Source organism: Dama dama, chromosome 19 (assembly GCF_033118175.1).
Source record: "Dama dama isolate Ldn47 chromosome 19, ASM3311817v1, whole genome shotgun sequence".
NCBI lineage: Eukaryota > Metazoa > Chordata > Mammalia > Artiodactyla > Cervidae > Dama > Dama dama.
In genome coordinates, this window is record NC_083699.1 from 78386365 (window position 1) to 78407192 (window position 20828).

The 20828-nt window shown below is 36.0% G+C and overlaps 1 protein-coding gene across 1 annotated transcript in view; it reads left to right on the forward strand.

Moving 5' to 3' along the window:
* Positions 1-20828, forward strand: part of BRWD1 (bromodomain and WD repeat domain containing 1) — a 123563-nt gene that overhangs the window by 36834 nt on the left and 65901 nt on the right. Inside the window, exons 11-19 of the mRNA XM_061167568.1 lie at positions 543-643; positions 1447-1487; positions 2497-2595; positions 5607-5757; positions 5988-6122; positions 10223-10351; positions 10526-10751; positions 14315-14500; positions 19237-19420. Of these exons, the coding sequence (XP_061023551.1) occupies positions 543-643; positions 1447-1487; positions 2497-2595; positions 5607-5757; positions 5988-6122; positions 10223-10351; positions 10526-10751; positions 14315-14500; positions 19237-19420 (1252 nt within the window). The remainder of the gene's footprint in view (positions 1-542; positions 644-1446; positions 1488-2496; positions 2596-5606; positions 5758-5987; positions 6123-10222; positions 10352-10525; positions 10752-14314; positions 14501-19236; positions 19421-20828) is intronic.

The window sequence follows — 20828 nt, forward strand, 5'->3', positions numbered from 1 at the left end:
AAGTCTCTGGGAAGGAGGACTCTCCAGTCCTGCTATTCTTCTCTGATCTCCTCCTTTTCATCCACCTGGAGCTCTCTGAGTCTTGCCCTTTGGGTTTCTTATGAGGCTTCATCACACAGGCACAGTTGGGTAACTAATTGGCCATAAGGATGGATTCAGCTCTCTCCCAGCCCTCTCTCCCAATCTCTATCACATGGCTGGTTCCTCTTCATATGCTTTTCAAAAGTTACCTTATTAACATAAAGTCTGGTGTGATTGAAATGGGTTTGTTATATGAAAATCAAGACAGCAGTATCATTTCACTTAGGAAATTCTAAGGGTTTTAGGAGTTCAGCCAGAAACAGGGATGAAGACCAAATACAAATTTCTTCTAAAAATCATAACATCACAATATATTATGTTAATTTTTAAAAGTTCTTTATATAATGAGATGGATCTATTGAGATGAATTTACTTTTGGCATAGAGAGCTTACTTAATATAGAAGTTTGGTTAAGGCATTTGTTACAAACTGGATTTTAAAACTTAAAATTTTTGTTTCAGGTGGTATGTTTCTAGCCACAGGTAGTACTGATCATGTAATCAGAATGTATTTTTTGGGTTTTGAAGCACCTGAAAAAATCGCAGAACTTGAAAGTCACACTGTAAGTCTTCATGCTTTAAAATTAAGTAAATTTTTAATATTCTTGTTGGTATATAGTCTCAGTAACCATTATTGACTTTACTTTTAACTTAAATGGAGGAGGAATTGCGTTTAAAGATGAAAGATGACACTGACAGGCTCACCTGTCAGTATCTTACTGTGCTAATGCTTTACAGAGGTTATTTCTGCTTCAGGTCCATTTGATTGTGACAGTTGATTGGAGTGGATTAGGTTTGAACTGGGCCTGTTTATCTTAACCAAGCTCATGGAATTAGAATGCTGTTTTATTAACGTGCACTATAAGATAGATAACTCTCAGTGTTCTGGAGTACTGGTCAGCCGTCAGGTCATCTTTTTCTCCTTAAGGAAGTTCTGTGAAGTTATTTGATAAAAAACAGAATCACTTTCAAAGAAATTTTTGTTTGTTTGTTTTGCACATAATCAAGTGAATGCGACTTGTTTTCAGCTACTTAAACTTTTTTATCCCTTTCTATCCATATTAATTTTGTAGATATAATTAATTGTAAATACAGGTTTAATTTTAGAAGCAGGCTGTTTTTTCTTTTTAAACCCTATGTGTCTATCTTTGAGATAAAAGCTGTATCTTAGTCTGGTTTGATTTGTAGTTAGGTTCTTTGCTCTTAAACATACAATATATGTTTGAATGGCAGGATTAAGCAGCAAAAGTGCAGATCTCTTGCTTTAAACCAAATGTGCTTCTAACTGTAAAACTGGGTGGGCTCTTTGTTTGTTTACAAACTATGTAGATGATTTCTTTTGTGTTTGGTTTTCTCCTCTCTTTAGGATAAAGTTGATAGCATCCAATTTTGTAACAGTGGTGATCGGTAAGTAAGTGTGAGTTTGTATTCATGAGTGTGTTTTTGGGTAAATGTGTTATGCTTCCTATTAGTGTAGCTTATATGTCACTTTGCAGTTATATATCATATGGCAGGCCCTTGTTAGTAACTGAAGTAATTGAAGAAAAACTGTCTGACAGGGAGGAAACAATTAAGTTTTTAGAATTGTAGTTTCTGCAGCCTCCTATATCCAAAGTAGTTCTTTAGCTCACTACTGGCTGTTTGATTTACAGGAGAATTAGGTATAAGGATAATGAAATTTCTTATATTTGAGTAGTTGTGTGAAAGTGAAAGTCGCTCAGTCCTGTCTAACTCTTTGCAACCCCATGGGCTCTACAGTCTATGGAATTCTCCAGACCAGAATAGTGTAGTGGGTAGCCGTTCCCTTCTCCAGGGGATCTTCTCAACCCAGGGATTGAACCCAGGTCTCCCGCATTGCAGGTGGATTCTTTACCAGCTGAGCCACCAGGGATGCCCATTTGAATAGTTAAATCTTTTCTAATCAATTACTGTGATGTAATCTGCAACAAAATTATCCCTTTAATTATATCCTTTTTTGTGGTCCCCACTGTCTTTTCAGGTACCTCTTACCTCTTCTTTTTAACACTTAACTAAGTGATGGATTTATTTATACATAGTGACTAGCATGAAATTGAGTTTAGAATTTAAATGCTTAAAATGGCACTTTTGCTCTTACTAATTCTTCCATTCATCTTTAATTGTCCTTCCCTGCTCCCTAGTACTTATCACATATCTTTTCAAAACTATTTGTCAAGGTAATGATTGGGTTTGAAATGTGCTTTACAATAGGGCCAGGCAAATCAGAGCAAACCAGATTTTCTCCTTTTAGATAGGCCCTAAATCCCCGTCTTTTTGAATTAACACCTGTAGATTTACCTGCAGTCAAGATAGCTACATTAAAAATTTTTTTGCTTGTGGTTTTAACTGTAGCCTTTGGTAGCATGTATGTAAGTAGATCTGTTTCTTTTATTTTAAGGTTCTTAAGTGGTAGCAGAGATGGAACAGCACGAATTTGGAGATTTGAACAGTTAGAATGGAGAAGCATCTTACTAGATATGGCCACTAGAATCTCAGGGTAAGTTGAGATGGTTTGTTTCTAAGTAGGTGCATACTGAATACTTGGTCTGTCTCTCTGGTTGGTTTTTTGCTTTGTTCAGGAACTAGAGCCACCTCCGATCTAAGTGAATGGCTCTCTCCTGCATGTCTGACACATACTTAAACCTGTTAAAATCTTAGATTTATGTAGGAAAGAACACTGTATTTATTCCATTGTTCAAAGCATTGACTTCTTCTGAAGTGTTGCATTTAAAACCACCTACTGTTTTAAATATATAAATAAGTATGTCAAACGTGGAGATTTTCAGAAAATTCTATTTTTCTGAAGATAGGATGGGACCTCCCTGGCAGTCCACTGTTTAAGACTCCAGGTTTCCACTGTAGGGACCATTGGTTCAATCCCTAATCAGGGAGCTAAGATCCTATAAGCCGGGAAAACAAAAATGAAGATACGATTTTTGGAATTCTTATTTTTTTTATTTTTCTTTCACTTATGTAAAGATCTAGAATTTTTTATTTATTTTATTATTTTTTAAATTTATTTATTTTAATTGGAGGCTAATTACTTTACAATATTGTAGTGGTTTTGCCACACACTGACTTGAATCTTTAAAAAGTTACATTTTAAAAAGCCATATCTGGTTTGTAAATCCATGGCTGATTCATGTCAATGTATGACAAAAACCACTACAATATTGTAAAGTAATTAGCCTCCAACTAATAAAAATAAATGGAAAAAAACTATATCTGGTTTTAAAAAAAAGTAAGCAAATACATTTTATTGTTTCGATTTTTAAAAATTGATCTCCATTGGGAGTGATATTTTTATTTTACATGGTAAAATTTTGGTTTGTAAAATGGTATTGAAGGCAAATTTGCCTTAACTGTGGCCCCTCACCCCCATCTAACACTCCAGAGTCTCAAACATTTTCAGCAGCTTTGAGATAATTTTAGTATTTCCCAAGATAGATATTATAAATTTCAAATACATTGTGTTTTTGGATTTGTACGTACTGGGAGACTGTATAGGTGGTGGGAAGAATATGAGTTTTGGAGTCAGAACTTTGCTCAAGTACCATGTACACTTTTTATAGCTATATCATTTTGAGACCATCACAATCTGTTTCATCATCTGGGAGATGAAACTACCTGCCTGTAAGTACTATTGGCAATTGAAAATCCTATGCACATTTGTAGCAGAACTTGGTGTGGTAGTGGTGGTTCAGTTGCTAAGTCATGTCTGACTCTTGCGACCCCATGGACTAGCCCGCCAGGCTCCTCTGTCCATGGACTAGCCCGCCAGGCCCCTCTGTCCATGGGGTTTCCCAGGCAAGAATACTGGAGTGGGTTGCTATTTCCTCCTCCAGGGGATCTTCCTGACCGAAGAGTTGAATCTGGGTCTCTTGCATTGCAGGCAGATTCTTCAATGAGTGAGCTGCGAGGGAAGCCTAGTCTACTTGGTGTAGAGTAGGCATATCACTGTTTTTAGCACTTTTTCTGGAAAATGTTACACATTCTGTTGTTTAGAAATCTTCATATCTGCTTTATTTTTAGTAATAGTAGGAGAAATTAACTCATTCTCCACTGTGACTCAAAACAGTTGTATTGGATTTCAAAGTAAATTTGATATTAATATTTTTGTGGAATGACCTGTGGTAAAGAATGGAAAGAACACATACTAGAAATCTGATAATCCCTGTTCACAAACAAATCTTTACCGTTACTTAAAAATGTTACATCTGGATATTCAGCATCTTAGTGTGAAAGTGAATAATAATGAATGAATAACAGTGAAGAAAATTTGAAACTGTATTCATGTATGAACAGCTACCTCATTAGGCAAAATAGGAACATTATTGTAAAAACTTGAATAAAATTTTTAAAATACTTTATTTGGCTGCCTTGGGCCTTGCCTGATGGCATGTGGACTCCTCCTGGACTCGGATTGAACCCAAGTCCTGCGTTGACAGGATTCCTTATCACTGGGTCACCAAGGAGGTTCAGAATTTTTTTAAATGAGACTGAGAACTGTTTAGTTTTCTTATTGCTATACTCTCTTCATGGAGAGAACTTTTCCTGTATTTCCCCTCTTGGTAGAAATATTCTTTTCTCATTTAAAGTTTTACCTCTTTTCGAATCTTGAAAAGCAGTGTTTTCTATGTGTATAAATTGATGGATATATTTGTTCTAGTGTTCTGATCTTGACTGATCAATTTGATGAAATGCAACATGTCTGTTAGTAAATTCAGGTGAAGCGTGGAAATCTTAGCTTGTACTCCATTTTGTCTCTTGTGTTACACTTCCTCTGACCAGTCTAGTTAGAATTATTCAGTCTTTTGTGTTCCATTGTGCTTACACAGGTAGCTGTTACATAGCACTCCTTCTTGTAGCTGTTTTCTTTAAAATACATGTTTATTTTATGTTTATACTTTCTTAGAATGTGCTGTATGACTTCAGAAGCAGCTAGGTTCTCCCCCCACCCCTCCATACTACTGACTGCTGTATTTTACACAGAATGTGCATATTGCTTTCATGAAGGCAGCAAAACATTGCAGACATGTGTATATAAGACCCTTCTTGCCAAGGGAGCCGTAGGAACAGTCTGTAGGAAGTGTAAAGAGATAGTTCAGCACACTGAAAGTCTGTCAGGCACTTTTCTAGACATTGGGGGCATGAAGGTGAATTACCTTCTTCCTGTCTTCCACGTAGCTGAAAATATTACCGATAAGCCTTGCAGTCAAGAGAAAGGAATCCTAGGTGTAGAGAAAAGCTTTGCTTTTATGAATAATGGTCGTGTTCTGGAATCTGCCTATATTCAGCCTCGGAACTGTTCCTGGATCATCCCTTTCCCCTTGGGATCTTGCCCTCATCTGTTAGTAGATAACCTCTTGTGGGTCAGACGTGATAAACTCTTGTGATGTGGATAAAGTGTGGACGTGAGCTAGATTATTTACTATTTTTGTATCGATGAGGGATTGTGTAGCCTCCTACACATACAGCACTGCACATGTTGTATTTTTTTTTTTTTAGAGATTTATCTTTGGAAGAGGAAAGGTTTATGAAACCCAAAGTAACAATGATAGCTTGGAATCAGAATGATAGCATTGTTGTCACAGCTGTGAATGATCATGTCCTCAAAGTGTGGAATTCTTATACTGGACAGCTGCTTCATAACCTGTTGGTAGGTAGTTTTATAACATACAACAAATAAAGATTTTTCTTTTAACTTAAAAAAAAAACCTGTTTCATTTATATTATCAAATGAATAGAAATTTGTATATATACTAATGTATAAATCACTGTAATTAATGCATTTTTCAAAAGCCCTTAGATACTGTGACAACATGGGCTTTTAATTTTAAACTTATAACTTGCAGACCCTCCTTAACTATATGACTTTGTTAAATAAAGGGACATGCTGATGAAGTATTTGTTTTGGAGACACATCCCTTTGATTCCAGAATTATGTTATCTGCAGGACATGATGGCAGCATATTCATATGGGATATCACAAAAGGCACCAAGATGAAACATTATTTCAATATGGTAAGTGGGGGAAGTATGTGTCTCCATGCCTGTTTGCACTTGTTTCAAATGTTTGGATAAGGACATGTAGCCGAAACCGATCTGCATGTTTTTGGGCAGTTTGTATTTCTAGAGATCAGGGTGCTACTTTATTTAAGGCTGATAAATATCTGATAGTCATATATACAAACGTACATATGTAAGTGAACTCTGTATAACTAATTCACACGAGGGAAGGATTTTCAAAATTTATTTATTTAGCTTTGTATCTGTGAATGTGTTCCTGTGTTTAAATTGGCAAAATTATGTATGGTAATTCACACTTTTTCACTATTGAAATTTATTAAAATACCTGGTAATAAAAATAATATTCAGTAAAGTCCTCTCAGGAGTCAAACATCATTTTTTGTTTCCTTAGTTTTTTTCTTTTTGCACACAAATATTTGAAAGCCAGATTATGACCTTATTGCATATTTTTAGAATTTCTTATTCATAGCTGCAATATAGTTACCAAAAATCAGCAAATTTAACATTGATAAGGTAGCATTACCTAATCCAGTTTACATTCAAAATTTGTCAGTTGTCCTAAAAATGCCTTTATAGTTATGTTTTACCCCTTGGACTAATTCAGGATCATGCATCATATTAAGTAGTTATGTATTTCCACTTTTGTAAAATCAGTAATCCTTCACCCTGCATATCTTGCCTTTTTACAGACAAGTAATATTATAGGATATTTGTTTTGTCTGGTATTTCCTCATGATGTAATACTGTTGTATATTTTTTGATAAAAAAAATGATAATGTGCCCTCCATGCATTATATTAGGAGGCTAATGATGTTTATATGTTCCACTATTAATGTGATAATTAGAAGTATTTGGTTAAGGTGACATCTGCCAAGTTTTTGCACTAATTTTTTAAATGTTTCTTTTCTTTGTAGTTTTTAAGCTGATTTTTTTTCCAGAGACTGTGTAAATGTCTGTTTCCTCATTAAACTTTCACAGGTATCAATATCCATTGGAGATTTTCTGATGGCATCATTCTTTACAGAATTATTAGTTGGCGTTCTTACACATAGTTTTTTGTTTTTACTCTTTTCACATACAGTTTTGTAATCCCTTCTTATTTTATGTAAAGAATGCTTTTCAAGCCTTTAAATATTTTTTAAGAATTTGTAAATGTATGTTTGATGGTAAATTCAGCCTTTCTTAGAAGAAAATTACTTATGTAGTTAATTTGCTATTGTTGAGTATTTCAGTAGTTTCTAAAACTTGCACAGCAGCAACAGTTTGAATATATATGGCTGTGTATGTCGATCCCTGATTATTTCCTTGGGATAAATTCTGAGGGGAATGTATAAAAGGACTTATACATGGTTAAGACTTTTGAGACGCACACAGGATAGGTTTTCTAAAATTACTCTTTATGTATATTGAGACCCAATTCAAAGGCTAATTAATTTTTGAGGCAGTACAGTAGCATCCTACAGATGAGTGATTCTTAGACCTTTTGATTGAAAACCGTCTTCGTCCATGTGTTCCATGTTTTTGCTCTTTTTTTTTTTTTGACCTGTAAAATTTTAATTTTAATTAAATTTTAATTTTAATATGCTTACACTGGACAGTTTAACTCTCTAAAGTGTTTTATTTACTAACATTAAATGCACTAAAACAACTCAAATAGCATAAAGTACATTGTTAGGCATCTCTGAATGTTGCATCTCTGTTCAGAATCCTTGGAAAAGAAAGAAGCCTTCTTTAGTTTTTCTGTGGCCTTAAAACTCATATGTACATCCATCTTCTTAATTGTCCTTTAAAACTCAATAGGAACATCCTAAATTTAATCTGTTTAAACAGAAGACTACATTAATTCAGGCTTTAAACAGAATATAATCTAAAATAACCACTAGGACTAAGAGTAACCTGTTAAGTCTCAAATGGACAATGATGATTTTATTTCTAGTCAGACACCAAAAATTGGCCTTGTAGGCTGAATAATTCTTACCTTTACTGATGACCTGAGAGTCTCCTAATTCTTGGGTTTTAAGCTACTAATGAGACAGTATTTCATTAAAAAAGTAGTAAACATAGTGTGACATTGAAGTGTTCCCCGGACACAGCTGCAGGTTATTTTTGTTTTATCGGGAATGATTGTGTAGGACTCTTCAGACAGCAGATAAAAAGCGCCGTGTGTCTTGCTCTGCCTAGGTGGGTTTGCCCATTTGGGAAACTTCCTTCTCAGTAGGTACCCTTAGCAGAACTTTTGGTGAGGTTAGTTGCACATGTGTGGTGGCAAAGTAGCTGCCACCAGTTTTGCCTGACCAGCCCAGGGCTTTTGCCTCCCCACCTGCCTTTGCTTTACTTGGACTGAGAGTCTCAGGTCAAGGGGGCATTATCTTATTCAGCAGGTCCCTAAGTATCCTGATATCTTAATTTTCCCCCCATTTTGTTAAAGGCACTCTTTCACGTGTGGTATAGCAGAAGTGAATTGTTTTTCAAGTGGGTATTTAGGTATGTATGAGAATTTGTTCTGGCAATGAAAATAGATACTTCTGTTTTGTTTGGGTGGATGATTCCTTTTTCCAGTACTGATTTATGTTAACTTGTCCTAGATTTTAATTATTATTTATAGGCTGTGACAACAGGTATGTGTAGCTCTATACTAATGAGTTAATGAAACATCTCATTGAACTATAAATTGTTGATACTAAACTAATCGAATATAGAGTTAAAATAACAAGAATAAAGCAGTTTAGAAGTTACCTATTTAAGGCAACATTCATGAAAGTGAAAGTTGTTCAGTCATGCCTCACTCTGCCACCCCATGGACTGTACAGTCCATGGAATTCTCCAGGCCAGAATACTGGAGTGGGTAGCCTTTCCCTTCTACAGGGTATCTTCCTGACCCAGGAATCGAACCAGGGTCTCGTGCATTGCAGGCGGATTCTTTACCAACTTGAGTTATGAGGGAAGCCCAACCTTCACGACACACTTAGAAATTTGTGGCAGTCTGAAGTAAGGTAGTTGCAGGTGTAAGAATTTACATATGCACCCTTGAGACTTTTGCAGCATTACAAATTTTGCATGGTGGTTAGTCATCTAAGTGAAAAGCTTAAACTCCATAAAAGTATTGATTTTAATTCATGAGTAACAAACTTTATTCATTTTTAATCATTTCCCATGTAAGTTATTAATCAATAGATTTTTGTTATGTACTAAAAAGTTTATGGAAGTTTCATTCTCCTGTAAGACATAAAGAAGGCCTTCATTTTGGGTTGGTCATGGCAAATAGATGGGGAAACAGTGGAAACAGTGTCAGACTTTATTTTTTGGGGCTCCAAAGTCACTGCAGATGGTGATTGCAGCCATGAAATTAAAAGACACTCCTTGGAAGGAAAGTTATGACCAACCTAGATAGCATATTAAAAAGCAGAGACATTACTTTGCCAACAAAGGTCCATCTAGTCAAGGCTATGGTTTTTCCAGTGGTCATCTATGGATGTGAGAGTTGGACGGTAAAGAAAGCTGAGTGCCGAAAAATTGATGCTTTTGAAGTGTGGTGTTGGAGAAGACTCTTGAGAGTCCCTTGGACTGCAAGGAGATCCAACCAGTCCGTCCTAAAAGGAGATCAGTCCTGGGTGTTCATTGGAAGGACTGATGCTGAAGCTGAAACTCCAGTACTTTGGCCACCTGATGAGAAGAGTTGACTCATTGGAAAAGACCCTGATGCTGGGAGGGATTGGGGGCAGGAGGAGAAGGGGACGACAGAGGATGAGATGGCTGGATGGCATCACTGACACGATGGACATGAGTTTGAGTAAACTCCAGGAGTTGGTGATGGACAGGGAGGCCTGGCATGCTGCGATTCATGGGGTTGCAAAGAGTCGGACATGACTGAGTGACTGGACTGAACTGAACTGATGATCCTTCATTTGATCATTTTGAGAACTAATTCTTAGAAGATCTTTCAAGGTTTGTTCTAGACCAGTGATATCTAAAGTGAATTTTACTTTTTGAAAATATTGATGTGCTTAATGAAAAATTCATTTTTAAATATTTTTTTTCAGAAGTTAAGATGTTACATAGAAATGGTCATGAAATTTTCCATCTTTGTTTCCTAGATTGAAGGACAAGGACATGGAGCTGTCTTTGATTGTAAGTTTTCACAGGATGGACAGCATTTTGCCTGTACAGATTCTCACGGTCACCTTCTGATATTTGGTTTTGGATGCAGCAAGCCATATGAAAAGGTCATTGTACATACTTTGATAGAGCATGTAAATAGTTAAGAACGATGTTTTAAAAATAGGTTAGATGTATTGTTTTGATTTTTTATCCTTTCTAATAAAATTAACTGGTTAATATTTATGTTCTTTAACATGTTTAATCCTCAAAATTTCAGTCTGTAAACTTTCCATTTCTAGATTCCTGACCAGATGTTCTTCCATACTGACTATCGACCACTGATTAGGGATTCTAACAATTACGTCTTAGATGAGCAGACTCAGCAGGCCCCTCACCTTATGCCTCCACCATTCTTGGTAGATGTAGATGGAAACCCTCATCCAACTAAGTATCAGCGATTAGTGCCTGGCCGAGAAAATTCTGCAGATGAACATTTGGTTCCACAACTAGGCTATGTGGCAACAAGTAAGTGCTAAACCTTTAAAAAAATTTTTTTTTAATTTGAAAAATGTGAGTAACAATACAGAGAACTCCTGTACTTTCAGATTTAACAGTCCTTAATATTTTGCAATGTTTGTTTTATTATTCTATCTCTAGATAGATATCATTGTTGTGACCCACTTGAGACTTAAGTTCTGGGCCTCATGTCCATTTACCCCTAAATACTTCAGTATGTATTTTTTAAGAACAAATATGTTTTCTTATATAATTATGAACAGTTATCAAAAATAGAACATTTAACATTTATGCTATTATGTAGCTAGCCTGTAATCGAATTTTGTTACTCTAATAATGCCTGTTACAGCTTTTTTTCCCTCCCCAGTGTAGATTTTAATTTGGGAAGTTCAGGTTGTGCATTTTTGAAGAGCACAACATAAATGATGTAGTCTTTTTGGAGTATCATGTCAGGATGCCTATGGCTGTGTTTCATCCAATTATTGATGATGTTGACTTTGAACACTGGGTATCTGCCAAAGTGCTCCACTCTGAAGGTTTTTTCCTCTTTGTAATTATTTAGTAACTTGAGTAAATAACCTATTCCTTTTCTAACTTTACCTGGAAGTTTGAAGATCCATTGGTAATTCTTGCCTGAATCAGTTGTTGTTCTGAAGGTTGCGAAATGGTTTTCCAGCTCTTTTATCATTGCTTCTTCATTTTATCATTAGCTGACCACCTACTATTCTCCCATTTATTAAGTTTTAGTCTGGATTTCTGGGTTGTTATATAGTGTGTTAAAATCCAGTACTGTCATTACTTAGTTGCTCATGTTATCCTTGGATTTGGCTGTGGAAACCCTTTAGGCTGAGTTTTGTGTCCTTTCCCAAGTCCCCATCATTCCTTGAACACTAACTTTCTGGCAGAGGAGGTTCCAGTTCCATCTTGTCCTTTGCCTGTCTTAGCCAAGGGCAGAGGTGTTTTGCTTTGTTTTGTTTTTGTTCATAGCAGTGTAGCATTTTTCTCTAGTATTCTTGTACTGAGCAAAGAAAAAAAGATACGTCTGTGCAATGAAGTGGTAGGGGGTACAAGAGGGAGGGGATGTGTATACCTGTGACTTTATTCATATTGATGTATGGCAGAAAACAACACAACATTGTAGAGCAGTTATCCTCCAATTAAAAATAAAAAAAGATACTTTTGTTCAGATGAGGATTGATTTGCTGAAACTTGAAGGTTAAAGATTTACAATCACCATATGTTTACTCTTCCAAATTCTTTTTATTAGTTTGATTAAAGTATACTTTATGTACAACAAAATTCACCACTTTTAAGTGTGCAATTCAAATGAATTAAGAAATGTTAAGACAGTCATGTAAGCCACCACCACAATGCAAATAACAGAGCATTTCCAGTGCCCCCAGAAATTCTCCTGAGCCTCTGTAGAATTATTCCTCTCCCTTCTCCTGGCCCCTTTTAATGACTGTTGTTGTCACTTTAATTTTTCCTTTTAAAGGAATTTTATATGAATGAAATCATACAATATGTAGTCTGTGGTGTCTGGCTTCTTTAACTTAGCATGGTGCTTTTGAGATTCATTCCTGTTGTTGCAGGTATCAGTCTTTTTTTTTCCCCCTTGTTTAGTGATCATGTACCATTGCGTGGATATACCATTATTTATCCATTCACTAGTAGCTGGAGAACACTTGGCTTTTTCCCATTTTGTGGCTGTTTTAAGGAGTGCTGAAATATCCAACTATCCTGTGGATTTGTCTAATTTTTTTCCTTCGATTCAATCAGTTTTTGCTTTATTGTTTTAAAATTCTGTTATTATGTAAATACACATTTCAGATTGTGCTCTTGGTGAATTAATTCTTTCATCATTATGAAATGTCCCTGTTTATTCTTGGGAGAGTATTTCTTGTTTTAAAGACTATTTGTTTCATATTAATGTAAATAATCCAGCTTTTTAAAATTAGTGTTATCATGGCGTATCTTTTCAGTTCTTCTAACCAGTCTGCATACTTTAGTCTTCCCGCTTGCTCCCAGACCCAGACCTCTGTCTCTCCACTCAGTGTGATTTCTGGATGGTGTTTGGGTTCCCTCTCCTTGGTCTGCAGCTTGGAAATTGCCTCCAGGCTGTTACCTGGAGCAGTCCAAAGACTGGACTCTTGTCTTCTCAGGGGGCCCAGTTATCCAGTATTTGAAAGCCTTTCTTTCTTGTATTCTTTCCAGTGCTGTAGTATTTTGTAGTGAAAGAATACTGTAGCATTGAAGCCTTCTTAAAATATTTGAATGGTGGTTGCATTATGCCAGATAGAAACCAGTATCATTCTTGATGGTGTTCGCCAAGCTTACATCTAAGTTCAGGGCCAGGAGAGAAGTGTAACATGGGTTTTGGGGGAGAGGGGAGAGGATTAGAAGTCTCCTTTTCTGTTCTTTTCCCTTTGGTTCCATGTTGTGATCTTAGGAATGTTACGTTACTCCTGGTTCTATTGAAAGTCTTTTTATCCTTTTAGATTAGGGCTCCACTTCTGCTTTTCTTAGCTCATTTTTTTTTTTTTTTGACAGTCATCAAAAAAGCTTCAGTAATTTTTATTTAGCTCTTTTAGGTTCTTCATTGATTTCCGTAGTAAAATGGAGATGTTACCTGAGACACAAGGGAATCTAACTCATGTAGTAGGATAGGAGTATTCTTTTTTTCCCTGAAATAGTATGACATTTTTCAGTTTCTCATGTGTTACTATGGATGCAAGTATACAAGTATATCTTTGCATTCTTTTTGCCTAATACCCTATTAATCTCAATTTGTTAGAATTCTGCTTATAAGCTGGTGTGGTTGGAAGGTCTATGTTCTGTGTTCAAAGAAGATGTATTTTATGGTGGGAGGAAAAGTAAAGAATTGTTTTTGTATGAAAATGTTACTGTCTTAAGTACGTTTCAAGACTCCACAGCCATCCAGCACTTCTTCTCCATTAACACTATGACTGTATTAAATATCTCTGAAAATGTATTATTTGAAAAATAAAGAAGCAAAGACACTTAAAAAAATCTGATTTTGTACCTGAAGAATTACAGCTGCGGTTCGGAGTGGTCATTTGCTGAAGGCCAAAAAGGTGTTACTCACTCTTTTTTATTTCTTAAGACTAAGGAAATGCCATTGCTTTTCTCTACATCAGAGACTGAGTTGTATAGAAAACTCAGAGGTATACAATGAAGTCCAGTTGATTCTTTGTTGATCTATTGTAGTCAGAGACCTTGGGAAATAAGATTTAATGAAATAATTGTATAAATAAGAGGCATTGATCTGAAACAGAAAAACAAGATTTTCGCTGAAATGTGTTTTCCTCTACTTAATTCGACGGATTTCAGAAGCTCTGTTGAGGTTTTTGTGGAACTTAGAACTGTAAAGTTGGTTTTGAATCTTTTCTCTAACTTAATTAGTTGTGAAAATAAAGGCTATCTTTAATGATTATTTTTGAAAAACAAGTCTTCTGACAGTTGCTAATGTCATTTTAATTGTAACTTGTTGAAAGGTTTTTTTCCCATCTTTGTATATATTATGATTTGATATTCATTCATTGAATTTGCAGGTGATGGAGAGGTAATAGAACAAATTATAAGCCTGCAAACCAATGATAATGGTGAACGAAGCCCAGAGCGCAGTGTCCTGGATGGAATGATAAGACAGTTGCAGCAGCAGCAAGATCAGAGAATGGGAGCAGGTCAGGAGGCTATTCCAAGTGGACTTTCAAATGGGGAAGAAACACCCCGAAGAGGTAAGAAATACAGCAGAGGTATTTTGCCTTAACATGGCTAGATTGAAATTAAAGAATAAATGAAGTCATTGTCCCTTGCATGCAGTGTGAAAAACTTTAAGCAGTATACATTTACAACTTTGAGCAGAAGTCTGGAGGATAGCTTTATGAGGTATAAGGTTGATGGACTAACAAATGAACGTTTGAATTTCAGGTACTTTGAAAGGCTGTTGAAGTCTTTTTGCTTTAAAATAAAAGTATTTACAAAATTATATTGTTTTGAGTTAAAAAGAGTAGAGAACAAACTGTTTTCTAAAGGAAACATTAGGTTTCCTTTTTATATAATCTTTTAAAAAGTTAATTGAGTAGAGCCCTAATGTTTCTTATAGAATTAGAAAGCTTGCAGTGAATTTCAGGGCAGAGTACTTAATACAGGAATGTGGTAATAATTATACTAATGGAAATAATCTAGAAGAGATGGTGATTGTTATGCAGCTGAACTCTGGGAAAGTTAAAACCCTGTGGAAGATTAGAGCTTTTTGAGTCCATAAAATGCTATAAAATTTCCTATCTCTTTATTGCTCTGTGCTCTGTTCTGAACAGTTTCTTCAGCTCTTTCTGCCCTTTCACTCTTGCTCTCTTTCATCTAATCTGCCTCATAACTAGACTAGATTTTTTATTATTATTATTTTTTGTTTTGGCCACATGACTGATGGGGTCTAGTTTCCTGGCCAGGAATCAAACCCAGGTCCTCGGCAGTAAAAGCAGAGAGTTGCAACCACTGGGCTCCAGAAAACTCGGAGAGCTTTAGATTTTTATTTGAAGTGACTGTTAGGTCTGGAAGTTTCATTAATTCTCTTTAAAATCAGTGCGTTATACTTTAAGTTTTACTTCTTTTATATATTTAGTTGTTTTGGTTTCTAGCAGCACAGAATTGTGTCTGTCAAAACTTTGTTCTTGGAACCCCTGGTAGTTGAGTGACTGAGACTCCATGCTGTTGGTGCAGGGGGCCTGGGTTCGATCCCTGGTCAGGGAATTAAATCCTGCATGCTACAGCTAAGACCAGGTATAGCCATGTAAATAAGTAAATACTTAACAACAGCAACAAAACTCTCAAATTTTGTTATTGACATAGTCTTATCATTGGTTCACAGATGCTCTTCATTTTCTTTTTTTTTTTTAATCATGATAATAATACACATCTTTTTATGTGGTCCTGCCCAATTTCCCTCTCCCAAGATGACAATTCTGTTGATCCTTCCTTTGAATTCTAAAAATAGACTTGACATTCTTAAATGTATTAATAAAAAGCATTTGTTTTTAAACTTTATAAAAAGGTCTATAAAGGGAACTTTGTGTCTGATTCTTTGTGACCCCAGGGACTGCAGCACTCCAGGCTTCTCTATCCTCCTCTGTCTCCTGGAGTTTGCTCAGATTCATGTTCATTGAGTTGGTGATGCCATCCAACCATCTCATCCTCTGTTGTTGCCTTTTCCACCTGCCCTCAATCTTTCCCAGCATCAGGGTCTTTTCCAGTGAGTTGGGTCTTTTCCAGTGAGTTGGCTCTTTGCATCATGTTCCAAAGTATTGGGACTTCAGCTTTAGGAACAGTCCTTCCAATGAATATTCAAGGTTGATTTTCTTTAGGATTGACTGGTTTGATCTCATTGCTGTCCAAGGGACTTCTCCAAGAGTCTTCTCTAGGACCACAATTTGAAAGCATCAATTCTTTGGCGCTCCGCCTCTGTGATCCAGCTCTCACATTCATACCTGACTACTGGAAAAACCATATAGCTTTGACTAGACGGATCTTTGTTAGCAAACTGGTCTCTGCTTTTTAATATGCTGTATTGGTTTGTCAGGCTTTTCTTCCAGGGAGGAAGCGTTTTTTAATTTCATGGCTGCAGTCACCATCTGCAATGATTTTGGAGCCCAAGTAAACAAAATCTGTCACTGCTTCCATTATTTTCCCATCTGTTTGCCATGAAGTGATGGGACTGGATGCCATAATCTTAGTTTTTTGAATGTTGAGTTTTGTTTTTTTTTTTTCTTTGAATGTTGAGTTTTAAGCCAGCTTCTCCACTGTCCTCTTTCACCCTCGTCAAGAGGCTCTTTAGTTCCTCTTCACTTTCTGCCATTAGAATGCTGTATTTTTAAGATTGATCAGTTATTGCATTGGATTAGTTTTGACTGTTGTGTACTCTGTTGTATGCCTATTTCTGATTTTATTCACTCAATCTCTTGATGGATTTGTGGGTACTTTTGAGAGTTTGCTAATCTCAAACAAATGATATTAACAGTCTTGTATGGTTCTCATATACACTTGAAATAATTTCTGTCTCTGGTATTCTTTTTCGTATATTTTAGAGCAAGTTGGAGATACTGTGAACTTTATCCCTTCAGACATGATTCTGTATCTTCCAAGAACCAGAAACATTTTTATACGTTCATAATACAGTGATCATAGGTCAACAAACTATAATACTATACAGTGTACAAACTATAAAATGCTGCTACTTAATGTATAGTCTTCATATTTCATCACTTGTTCCAAAATTGTCCTTCAGGGCTTTTTAAAATTTTAGGATTTAATCAAGCCTTGGTTGTTGTGTTTAGTTATTATCCCTCCTAATTTAGAATAGTTCCCTCATGGCGTTGGTACTTAACGAGAATGCAGGCCTGTTATTTCACAGATTTTCCCTCAATTCCCTGAATGTGTCTAATTATCTTATAATTGGATTCAGGTTCAATATTTTAGGCAAGAATACTGGAGAAGGAAATGGCAACCCGCTCCAGTACTCCTGCCTGGAAAATTCCATGGATGGAGAAGCCTGGTAAGCTACAGTCCATGGGGTCGCAAAGAGTTGGACATGACTGAGCAACTTCACTTTTTTTCTTTCTGTAGTTTCTTTTGGAGAAGGAAATGGCAGCCCACTCCAGTGTTCTTGCCTGGAGAATCCCACAGACAGAGGGTCCTGGTGGGCTACAGTCTATGGGGTTGCGAAGAGTCGGACACGACTACGCAACTAACACACACACACACTACATAGTTGCTGCTGTGTTTATCTCAGTGCATCAGAGCAAGTGATACAAGATATGTATGAATTCTTTTCACACCTTGCTTTTTTCCTTTACAGTATGTTCTATAAATCACTCCTATTCATTCATAGAACTCTTCTTCATTCCTTTGTATAGCTTCATAGTATTCCACTATGTGGAATAACAGTTCTTTGTAATTAATCTGTTTATGGTCACTCATGTTACTTTTCATACTTTCAACAGCAAGTATGAAAAGTAACCTGAGATAAGTTACCTGTGCATGTGTTTTCTTCAAATTGGAGAATAATGCTGTGACTTGGGCAGTTAAATTTAGAATTTATTTTTAGTTCTAAATGCAAAAAGTGTTTCTTAAACATCAGTATGTTTTAATATAAATTTTGGATTAATAGAAGGCTCACTTAACAATTTTTAATAGATGAAGTATAGTGTGTTGTGCAGTACAAACTGGTTCACATTTGATCGGTAAACAGAATGTTGTATGTAGAAGAGTGCAGAGGTTGCATTCACTCATATTTGAGTTTTATCCTAGGCACGGAGAGCTGGCGTATTTGAAGTAAAATTTAATAGCCTCCTTCAGTTCAGTTCAGTTTAGTCACTCAGTCATGTCTGACTCTTCGAGACCCCATGAACCATAGCACGCCAGGCCTGCCTGTCCGTCACCAACTCCTGGAGTTTACTCAAACTCATCTCCATGGAGTCAGTGATGCCATCCAACCATCTCATCCTCTGTTGTCCCCTTCTCCTCCTGCCTTAAATCTTTCCCAGCATCAGGGTCTTTTCAAATGAGTCAACTCTTCACATGAGGTAGCCAAAAAGTATATAGCCCCCAGTTAGTAGCAGGGTCCTCTTCACTCTTTTTTTTTTTTTTTTACTTTCTTTAAAAAAAATATTTTTAAATTTGAGTATAGTTGCTTTACAACATTGTGTTAATTTCTTCTGTGCAGCAAAGTGAATTAGCTATACATATAGATATATCCCCTCTTCTTTGGAATTTCTTTCCATCTAGGTCACCACAGAGCATTGAGGAGAGTTCCCTGTGCTCACCCTGTATTTTAAGGAAACAAGTACTTGCCTGGGCTTCCCCCCACAACCCCTCAGGGTGGTCTCCATCCTTCATGACTTGCAGCTCCTGGAGGTTACCCTGCGGCCTCCTGTGAGCCTTCCCAGCTCTGCGCAGGCTCAGGACTCCGTGTTGTCCGCATTGCTCTGTTACCCGAGCTCCACTTTAGGTGCTGCCGGCATTTCCCCACTTCACATTTTTGTGAATTTTTAATAATGGTCTCTGGCAGGCTGCCTGCCTGAGTGGCTTAGATTATCTCTTTAGGTCATAAATAATGTTTGTTATTAGATCTCTTATTATCAAGCCACCACAGTTTGAGACATCTATTTGCATTGCTGATTTTTCCAGAAAGATGATATTTTAGCTTGCAGTTTTGAGGAAGGCAAGGTTTTTAGGACTGCAAGTATAACATTATAGAAAATGCTTGTAACATAAAATTCAGAAAGTCTAGTAAAAATGGAAAATGATGTTAATAGTCATGTTTTGTATTCTACATTTTAATCTCAGTCACATTAAAAGTTCTTTTTTCCAAAGTTTTTTCAGTAGATCTTTTATTTTGGTTCGTATCATGTTAGGAATGTATATGCACATTAGATTGAAGTTTGTTTTGCAGTCATTCTTTACAACTTTTTCCTAGGTTTTAGAAGACTAAGCTTAGACATCCAGTCTCCTCCAAATATTGGTCTGCGTCGTAGTGGACAAGTGGAAGGTGTCCGTCAGATGCACCAGAATGCTCCGCGCAGTCAGATGGCTACGGAGCGTGACCTGCAGGCCTGGAAGCGAAGAGTGGTTGTCCCAGAGGTACCACTAGGCATATTTAGGTTTGTTTTAGGATATCTATTAATATTGTTTATATCTATGAAAATATATCTATATGGTTATTTACACATAGTTAAATTTTTAATGGTATAAATAATCATATACATATATTTTAGTAATGGATTGGGATATATTTTAATTGTGGTAGGAAAATGTCATAAGTGTTCTCTAACTTTTTACTGTGGTAAGTTTTTTCATAACTCATCTTGTTTCATCTACATAAACACCTGCCTTTTCTTCCTTCAGTATTATTTTGAAGGATGTTTCAGACTTCCATTTTGTCCAAAAGTTTATCAGTATGTAATTTCTAAAGATAATTACTTATCTTAAAACCATAGTGCCATTGTCATATCTTAAAAAAAAAAAACAATTCCTCAATAGAACCAAATATCCAGTGTTTAAATTTCTAGTTATTCCAAATGTCTTATTTTTAGTTTTATGTGAGATTATTTCATAAGTGGTAAAATTCCATCAGAAGGCACATAATTTCCTTTTTTTTTTTTTTGTGGTAGCAGGTATTGATGCTGACTACCCTCGATGCATTAATTCTTTAGAGGTTATAAAAGAGTGATATTTCAGCTCTGAGTTCTTTATTATCTTGGATACTTCTAAACAAAAATTTACCCACTTCTATTATTTGATCATCTAGTAGTAAAGTTTGTATAAAAAGCAGGATAATGCTTGCTGATTTTGCTTTATTTACCTTCAAAATAAAAATTTATTCCTTTATGTCCTAGAGTGGCCAGTTCATATGTGTTTGTGTTTTTCACTGTATTAATCACACTGTTGTGATATAGCTATTTCTAATGTCCTTATTGATATTTAAGTTTTTCCATCTCTGGCCAGGAGGAGCTTCTGCAAGTTGGCCCTGGAGTCCTTTTGAAATGACATAGTAGCCTTGCATATCGTCTTTGATGTCAGGCATGACAGGGTTACAGATTCATTTTGTAAATTTCTTTACCTAGATCTAGGATCAGTCTTTCCTCTTAAGTAACCCTATTCTCTTTTAGGGAGAAATGATATCTCCTAAGTATGCTGTGGATGGTAGGATTTTCCTTGTACTGAATTGTACTATACTGATTTTCAAGTTACCACAATGGAGGTAGCAGATACTATTTTTTGTTGATATCTAAAACCTTTCAGCATTCTGTCATGTTTGTGTCTCGTAATAACTAATACCTTGAAGATAATTTTGTGTAAGTTTTCATGTGTTTAGCCAGAAGAGTCAGGGATTAGTATTTTATGATACTTCTATTTTATACAGTGAATTTAAGAATGTTTATAAGTATACAGTAAACTGGTGAAAAGCAAAATCTGAAATTGGGATAAGAAATACAGAAAATCACCACCATGTGTGTAGTATGCTATAATTAAGCCTTAAAATTTGTCTTGAGTTGCATGATCATTGAA